Genomic DNA, 9789 nt, shown 5'->3' on the forward strand with positions numbered 1-9789 from the left:
GCTCAAGACATTAACCAGGCCTTTCATGAATGTTCCTCCCACACTGTTCAGTGTCCCTGACTGTAGCACATGTGGACGCTGGCTGCAATTCCAGGTAAGGATAGCTTCTGTATTGATTTTGTATTTCATGTCTTCTCAAGAGTCTCTGTATTACAGGCATGTGCTTACGTGTATGAGAAGTTCAGATTAAATAAATAGAAGAATATTCTGATGTGAAAGGAGCAAGGTGTTAATAGCCAAGATAGAAAGAGAACAGCATAGTGGGTACATATGCTGGATGATTAAAGGAAACGGGGCCTGGTATAACATGTTCTAATGGCACTGCAGTTTAATTGTGTGTTTTTATTATTGAATGATTGCAGAAGTGAGTAGGTTGATCATATAAGTGCATTTGTTCTCATTTCTCAATCATTTAATTATTCGGATACCCTTCTGAATTAGAGAAAGCACGCACTGCCCCCCTACTCCACTCTGTACTTGTAGAGAAACTACTTTTGCACTGTATTTTATGTCATAAGTAATAAAATGCCTCAACTTTTGAAACACTGAAGACTTTTTGTGTTGTTTGGGATCAGTTGCACTTCTGAGTTACTTTTATTTTTTATTGTTTAATTATTTTATTTAAATTTAAACAGTCTTGTGGTAAACCTGGTCTATGATTGTGTTTCAAATAACTAAATGACGTTGTGATCTAAGTGAGTGTTTTATTGGATCTGCGCTGTTTTTAGTCTGTAATCATTTTGCAAAGTGTAGCTTTCTATAATTAAGTACCTTTGCTTGAAAGTATGTTGCAGAGTACAGATAACTTCCATTACTGATCTGACTGCTAGGGATTTCCAGAGGGCTTTCCCTCCAATTAGCAAGACTGTAATTTTGTGAATCTTACATTTTTGTGGGGACTGCAACAAAACCAGCATTTTGAGATCCAATATGGTCAGTACTGAGTGAGCCCAAGTTGGTTACTGTAAATGCACCTCATAATCAAAGTTTATTGCGTACTAGTTTCTGTTGTATAATCTTACTGTATGTCAATATACAAATACATTTTCTATAAATTAAAAATAAACATTTATTTTTCAGAAGTGTTTTAAATAATTGAATTAATCATACTAAAATAAAGAAGTAGTAGAAATAACAGTATCGTCATGTGTTGTGATTATTTTGCAAAAAGGGGGTAAAGGCCTCTAAAAGAATCCTAAAAAGCAGATCAGGACCTTTTACTGACCGGTCCAGAAGAGTCTCCCCTCAATCATCTAGTTTCACACCTACTACCTACTACCTTGTAGGTCCAAAATATACCAAACTTTCTATCTTAATAGAGGCTAGCAGAGACACACTCCACAAATATCCTTTATAAAGGAGAGTATTTATTATAAAAAACAGAAAACTATAACAAAATGTTCAAAAGAGCAAAAAGAGGCAAACAGAATTTGTTTAAAAGACAAGTCCTAAAAAACATTTTAAGAGCTGTAAGTCCAATAACTATAACAAAATAGTCAGTAAGAAAAACATAAAAACAAAAAAAAAAAAAACGTGAATCCAATGAAAAAAACTGACACAAGACTACAAAGAACTTCAATGAAATGCTGCTGGGTTTCTCTAGCTCTCAGCCTTTTATAGCAAGAAGAAGGATCCAGCAGCATGGAAATCAGTTTTGATCAGGTTCTTTTGGGGCCACAAAGAACTTCCAACATAAGAACATTTAAGGGAACAGTAAATAAATTACCTTAAATACCACATAACCATACAAAAAAAAAAAAAAAAAAAATTCAATCTGAAATATAACAATATTCTCCTTATTATTTGCCTAAATAATTTTAAGATTTTGAAATAAATCGATGAAGTAAATTTAATCAAAAAGCACGTCCTTTGCCTTGCATTCTTGCCTCAGATATCATTATTGTCATAACATGCATTTGTAAATGACATGTGAAATATTAGATTAGATTAGATACAATTCTCATGCATAAAGCAGCAGAAATGTAAAAATAAGGATACAGACTCACAGGACAAATACTACAGCCAATCAATCAATCAATCTGTAAAAATAAAATAAACAAATATTGTTCTAATATTTCAAAATAAACTTAATGAGTGCTCTGGGAGGAAGCATTGAAATGCTTGATAACACTGGGCAGAAAACACCCCCAGAGGCGCTTCTTAGCACACCATGGTGGAATGAACCTGTGGCTAAACATGCTCCAAGAGAGCACCCTCTGGTGGGAATGGAGGGGATTTTTCATGATGGCATCTAATCATCCTCTTTTCTACAACAGCTCCCAATGCGTCCAGGGTTTGTCCTGTGATGGTGCAGGCTTTCCTGATAAGTTTGTGCTTCAGTTGATCTCAAGTTGCTTCCCCAGGAGACCACAGTGTAGAACACCACACTGACTACTTATGGAGTGGTAGATCGTTTCCAGCAGTTTGCTGCACACATCAAAAGACATGAATCTCCTTAGCAAGTGAAGTCTGCTCTTCTTATACAGCCCCACTGTGTTGTCAGACCAGTCCAGTAGGTTGTTTATGTGGAACCCTTGGTACATGTAGCTCTGTTCTACTTCCACATCCTCCCCCTGGATGGTGACTAGTCTCAGAGGCTTATTGGCATGTCTAAAGTCCACCTCCAGGTCTTTTGTCTTGTTGATGTTGAGTTGCAAGTTGTTGTTCCTGCACAACAAAGTCCTCCTCGGCGTTCCTATGTTGTGATTTGTCTCCATTATTAGGCAAGTCATCTGAAAATTTCCATAGATGGTAAGCCCCGGTATTATGCTGGAAATCATTTGTTTTGAGGGTGAACTGGAAAGGAGACAGGTCAGTTCCCTGAGGTGTTTCAGTATTACACACCACGATTTCTGACACACAGTCCCTCAGTGTCATAAACTGCTGTCTATTGGTCACGTGTCCATAATCCAGGAGTTTGTGGGGGCATCAAGATGCAAAGCCTTGAGCTTTTCTCCCAGTTGATGAGGCAGAGTGGTGTTAAAAGCACTGGGAAAGTCAAAGTATATTATCCTGACTGTGGTGCTAGTTTTGTCGAAGTGGGAGTAGCCTCTGTGGAGCATACAGATGAGTTCATCTTCCATATCTATATGTGTCTGATCGGCAATGCAGGGCAGCCAGATGTTTTGAATCTGGGGGCCATCCATTCAAAGGTCTTCATGACGTATGAAGTAAGAGCAACTGGTCTAAATTCCTTGGGATCACTGGAATGACCTTTCTTTGGCACCACATAGGATGTTTTCCGCAGCTAGGAAACCTTCTGGAAATTCAGAGAACGGGAAAAGAGGTGTTGTAGGATCCAACAGAGCTGGCTAGCACATGTTATCAGCACCCTGGGGCTAATTCCATCCGTCCATGAAGCCTTGTTTATGCAGAGTTTTCCCTGGCCTCTCCTCACTTCATCAGCAGAAACACAAAATCCAGAGAGTGGAGAGGAGCTGAAGACCACAGGTGTGATGTCACTGTGGGGAAAGGTCAGGCAGGGTGCAGATGGCAGTTGGGATTCTAGAAGTTCCTCATCTTGCTCACAGAGGCTAATAGTGTTGGGGGAGGGCTGGACTGACAAGAATGAGTCAAACGTGCTGAGGAACTGGTTCAGTTCATTAGCTCTGCTCTTGTTCCCTTCCTCACCATGTTTTACAGCCTGCTTGTAGCCAGTGAAAGTCCTCAACCAATTTCACACTTCCTTCATGTTGTTTTGCTGTATCTTGTGCTCAAGAGTGTGTCTGTAGCAGAGCTTCTTCTTCAGTTCTGACTGCACCCGCTTTGTTTCATCATTTTCTCTAGACCTGAAGGTTCTCTTCTTCCTGTTCATTAGGACTTTCAAGTCTTTTGTGATCCATGGATTGTTGTTGTGGAAACAGTGCATTGTCTTTTTGGGGACTATGTTATCCACACAGATACTTGTGAACTTTCTTAATTAGCATGGTTTTCTTTAGTGTAGCAATTAGCAATGCTGCTTCCTCAATGTTTTCCATCCACATTTCCTGTACTTTTGTCCCCATAAGTTTGTATTACGGAAGGAGCTTATTGCATATTCCTCCTTCCTTATTGTCTTGCCCAAGTAATATCTTTCAGTGCCAAATTTTTATTAGCTTATTCCTGCACGTAACAGAAACTGACACAATTATTGGCATGCTTTCCATTTATCTCATAATGTAAACATCATAGAATGTGTTCTGATAATCAAAATTTTCTTACAGTGTTCCTTGTGACAAGATTACTAAATCAGTTGCTTTCGAAAGGAGTAGTGCTGTGTGTTGGGCTTCAAATTTAGTTGAGCTAAAGTAATAAAAGACTGAAAAATTATGATAAGGCATTCATAGTCTTAAAAGCATCTAAAAAAATTAATGATGTGTATATTATAACACCATTAAGTAAGCATAAAAAAATAAAAGTAGGAAAAGTGTATGATTATGTGTTTACAGAGAACAGAGTGAACATATTGTTATAAAATAAATCATTTAAACAGATCAAGGTATTGAATATTTTAAGGTGGAACAATACAAATATTATAGCATAAATCTTAACCTCTTATCTTTTCTTGTAATGTAGTGACACTGAATACAAAGGACTGCAGTTGTCATTAGATCAAGTGACATCGACGAAGCCAACATTCTCCTATACCAACACCACACCAACGGTTGTTGACGGTCGAAAGGGGAGCAAATCCAGACTTGCACGAACAAGATCAAAGGCCAGAGCATCGCCCTATCCTCAGGTAATCAGTACCCAAATACTAACTGAACCTTCTCATTCAGTGAATTCCTTTAAAGTCATTTATTCAAAGCTATTAGACTGTAGTGGATGGAGATACATTTAGGCAGCCAAACCTTGGTCTTTTATTTACTTTTATAGTGTATTTCTGTAATGTGCTGCTCTTATCTGTGGTGAGATTGCTTTTCTGTCAGTCTACCGTCATTTAGTTATAACCTATGGGTAAATATTGATACTTTACTGAAATATTTGAGGCTTCTGAAACCTGTTTAACTTAAAGTTTATATTTATTTAGCTAACTTATTAAATTGTCTAGAGATAAACTATTTTCTTGTTTAAAAATCCTATAGTATTCTGGGTTTCACACCGAGAGATCAGAGTCTGATCATGACAGCCAATGGGGAGGAAGCCCCTTAACTGATTCTGCATCCCCGCAACTGCTGGACCACGGAGAAGGATCTCACTCCCAGCATGCTGATGTGTCTTGTGCCTATAGACCATATTCGGACCGAAGCTCCCTCTGCCTTGGATTTGCTCTTGACCACACTACCAGGTTAAATGAAGACAGACATACACACTACCACACCCAGGCCTGTGAAGGTGGCCGCTGTGAAGCTGGAAGATACTTTTTGGGTACTCCTCAACCAGGCAGAGAAAGTTGGTGGAGTTCTTCACGATCAGTTCTGTCAGTTTCTAAATCATCACCAGAAGACAGGGACAGATACGAAAACAGCATGCCCCACATTGCTTCAATCCACAGTGTACATGGTAAGACATTTAACATGTTAAAAATACTGTTAACACCTCATACTTGTATTTTTGTAAAGTGCATATATGTACTGTGTATATACAGTATATTTAGCAACACAATGGATGCTCTTCAGAGAGCAAATTTGATGGTAGTGTACAGTATATACCAACTATGTCAAATGTAAAAAACAAACTTTTCAGTTCTTTTTTACGTTATGATATCAGAAAATGTTTTATTTTTGTTCAAGTGCACAAGTTCTTCTTTCATCATATGGAAACATTTATAGTACATTATTCACTTAAATAAATTTTAATATTATTAGCAAATTTGCTTGCTGTTGTAAACATAAACAGTTTCCACAGTTGAAGAAGAATGCATTATTGCTCAGTTAAAATATTGTAAGAAATATTATCAGATTAAAACAATCCGTTAGCACCATCTAGCAATAGCCATCACAAACTGAAAAGGGAAGCAGTTTCTTTCCTAAATTTCCTTATTCTAGCTCCTAAACAGATTTTCATCAGTATATCAAAAAAGCCTTATTTGTTAAATGTCCCTTAATGGTTTTGAAGGTGCCTTTCAGTATGTTTCATTATATAAAGGGCAGAATATCTTCTAGGTAACAATAGACATCTAGGTCATCTTCTGGCTTATAGAACTCCTGAGGCCTCCAACACATTTTGTATCGCTGCTACCAAAACCGATTTTTGATTATGGTTGCTGCTACCATCTTCTTTCCCACCCTCTTCCTAGCAATCCAAGTGTGGACAAGCTGTGTGACTGATATGTCTGTACAGTATGCATACATTTATCTAAAATAAACTGCAGAGTATGCGAGAAGCTCTCCATGTCTCACTTTGTTAAACTGCAATCTGATGAGATATATAGGCAACTAGTTTAACATAATAAAAAAATAGCAGAATTGTTTTTGGGGACCAGTTTTCATTGTTAATCAGTTTACTTGTGGTCATGTAAATAAAATGATACATCTACCAGCACCACTATAAATTAAATGAATGGACTCTCTTCTTTTTGTACACTTGTAATTATTTTAAAAACTACCAATGGCCAAGGTGTGACAAATGAAAGGAGACCAGTTGATGAACCTCATGTAACAAGCTATTAGCTGAATTGCTCCATCCAGATACGTTTTAAACATTTTCTATGTTTCTTCTTTAACTACATGACTTGTACCAGGTTCCCATGAACTTTTATATTAAGAAGTATTTCCTGGCTTCAGCCTTAAATGCACTTGCACTTAATTTCCATCCATGTCCTTGAGTACTTAATTGCTACTTTATTGAAATAATTCTGCCTGATCAGTTTTATCAAAGCCTTTACAAGTTTGAAGGCCTTGCAGCCTTCTAAGCTTGAGGCTAAAGAGGATTAATTCCACGGGCCTGACAGAGTACGGCAGTTCTTTAGCCACGGGATGCCCCTGATTGCTCTTTTCTACATTGAAGCTAAAGCTATGGCTTTTTTTGAAAAGTGGTGACCAGACCTGTACACAGTAAATCAGATGTGGCCCGATGTAGTGAATTATATTATGATCATGACATTCTTTCTTATGTTTCTATGTTCCAGATTATATATAAATAACTTTGTATATTTTTTGTTGCTGTTTTGGACAAGCACAATTTGCGCTTTGTTGTAATGATTTGACTAGCACAATGCTTACAAAAAGACTGCAGACTTTCTTTACTCCTTGCAAAGTATTTTCAGTATTGCTTCAGAAGAGGAGTCAGAGCCTGCTATAGGCAAGGACTTATTCAGTTAATTTCCAATTAGTGTTTATTTACAAAGTTTCAAAAGATCTGTAGTATTTTGTGGTGATTCTTTGAAGCATTTTTGATAAGTACTACTCTGTGTTTGCTACTAATTATTCAACATTGATTTTTACATATTTTACCAAGATTTACCCTTTTTTTGAATACCTCTAGGAAGAAGTCACTGGGATGAAGACAGTGTGGTTAGTTCGCCTGATCCTGGGTCAGCTAGTGATTCGGGGGAGAGGTACCGCAGCGAGCATTACCAGGGTAGCCCCCATGAACCCAGCAAGATTGAAACTTTAATAAGAGCAACACAGCAAATGATTAAAGAAGAGGAAAACAGGTTACACTTGAGGAAGGCTACTCAGGATCATCTGGCAGTTGTCAATGGGCTGCAAAAAAACCACTCATCCTGCTATGGATCAAGTTATTCCCAAAGTCATCTGCAAGGGGTAGTATGCCGGGGACCCTCTGTTGCTAGCTCTGTTCTGTGTGATCTCAGCCAGCACAGGGATGGCAAGATGATTAGCCCCCATGAAAACGAACACGATGCCAGCCCTACGTCGCTTTCAAGGATAAGCAGTCCAAGCTCTGACAGAATTTCCAAATCCAGTTTGTCACTCACAAAAGACTACTTACAGGCTGACTTGTCTCCTAGCCAGATCTCTGGAAATCACTGTGCCGCCTCACCTACTTACTATTCTTCTCATCATCGTCAGTATTTTGACAAGCATGCATACTCCTTGACTGGATATGCTCTTGAGCATCTGTATGACAGTGAAACCCTTCGGAACTATTCCTTGGGCTGTAGTGGTTCCCACTATGATGTCACATCTCATTTACGAATGCAACAAGATCAAGCACAAGGACATAAAGCAACATCAGTAATAATCACTAATGGAAGCTGATAGAGCATTTGTAAAAAGCAAAAAAAAAAAAAAGCGTGGTGCCAAACGCCATCCAAATATCATTTTCATTTTTAAAGCACTCATTATACCCTGGTAGCAAGATTTATTCAGCCTATAATGCACTAATACTACCAGGCAAACAGTATTGGTAAGTGACAGCATCAGAGCTGATACTTTTAAATGCACTATAAAGTATTATTGGTTTCTTTATAGGATCCTGTTAACCTTTAGCAAATATTAAGGTGCAGCCAAGTTAAATATAAACTAGGCTTTGTGACCTTTTATTCTTCTCTGCATTTGTGCACACTGAGTGAGCCATTTGCATAAATTTTACAAGATGTGAAGAATTTACGGGAACAAAGATGTGGGAGGAGGGTTGTGTATTTTTTCTTAAAAACAAAAAAAAAAAAGAATTTAGAGAATTGGAACACGTCTGTTCCAGATATCCCAATGCAATCAGACCAAATAAAACCTAATAGAAATTCTTTTTCTTTCTTTCTTTCTTTCTTTCTTTCTTTCTTTCTTTAACAATGAATGCAAATTCTGACTGCACATGTGGTATGGAGTCAGAAACACCAGTGTTAAAATGTTAATGAAAAAAAATAATAATTTATTCTTTTTTTAATTGGAAATATTATTGACACAGTAAAATAATATAATTTACACTAGAGGTAAAAAGTGAAATAAATACTCAAAAATGATGAATGCCAGATCTTGGGGTTACTAAAGCAAGACGAATGTGTTGTTCAAGATTAACTTTTCTGTCCTAACTTTGTTTTTTTTTCTAGAGAAACCCTTTTTATTGTTATGATTTTTTTTTGTTTGATAATGATCAAGGTGGCATGTTTCCAAAACAAATTACATAACAGTTAAATTCCTCACGTTTCTCCCCGGTACAAGCTTTTAAACCTTGGGAAAGATACCAGGGTAGCTTGCAAGTACCATGTCATTGCCTCGGTACACTTCATGCAAATGTAGATACGGTTTGTACATTTTTTTCCAGTTCAATCCCGTCTATGTAACGTAGGAAGCCACCTGATTTAGCTACTTTTGTTCCTAAAACCATGTAAAGTGTTTCTTCACTAGATTTATTTATGATGTAAATATGCTCACAGAATGGCATTTGAAGTACAGGTGCATAAATGTATTTATTATGTGAATGAGGAAGATGTTTTTTTTGGTTTTGAAATATAGTTGAAATGAAAGAAAGTGTTGACTGATGTTTGCTTTTTATTTTGGTTACAGTGAAATGCAGTTTTAGGTTTATTTGCAGATGACACCATACTGTACCTCTGCATATTTCTGCAATAAACCTTGTGCCTTGTGTTTTCCAGTTGATAACCTTAGCTGCCAAGCCAAGCTGTCAACGACAGAATTTACCAGAGCGTGTCCATTCAATAGCTTGTGACCATGTTAGTTGCCTTAATGTTCATTTCTGTTGGTTTAATTAAAGATGCATGGGCAATATTAACGTGGCAAGGTGGATTGTGATGAAGTAACCTGCCAGTGTCGATTCCAGCAGCGAGTGGTCAGCCCAGGCAAGGATGCTTGAATATCTAATTGGAAAGTTAAGTCTGTCCCTGCAGGTATAATGGATGTCTTGTTTCTACTGTATATTACAACGCACACACGCACAGTGTTTTGT

At 37.5% G+C, this 9789-nt stretch overlaps 1 protein-coding gene across 3 annotated transcripts in view; it reads left to right on the top strand.

The window, feature by feature from the left end:
• Positions 1–9353, top strand: part of sim1a (SIM bHLH transcription factor 1a) — a 48097-nt gene extending 38744 nt beyond the window's left edge. For all 3 annotated transcript variants that reach the window (XM_039747863.1, XM_039747864.1, XM_039747865.1), the window contains 3 exons: positions 4555–4720; positions 5067–5484; positions 7408–9353. In XM_039747863.1, the coding sequence (XP_039603797.1) occupies positions 4555–4720; positions 5067–5484; positions 7408–8144 (1321 nt within the window). In that variant the 3' untranslated portion in view covers positions 8145–9353. The remainder of the gene's footprint in view (positions 1–4554; positions 4721–5066; positions 5485–7407) is intronic.
• The last annotated feature ends 436 nt before the right edge of the window (positions 9354–9789 follow it).

The sequence above is a fragment of the Polypterus senegalus genome, chromosome 3 (genome assembly GCF_016835505.1).
Source record: "Polypterus senegalus isolate Bchr_013 chromosome 3, ASM1683550v1, whole genome shotgun sequence".
Lineage (NCBI taxonomy): Eukaryota > Metazoa > Chordata > Cladistia > Polypteriformes > Polypteridae > Polypterus > Polypterus senegalus.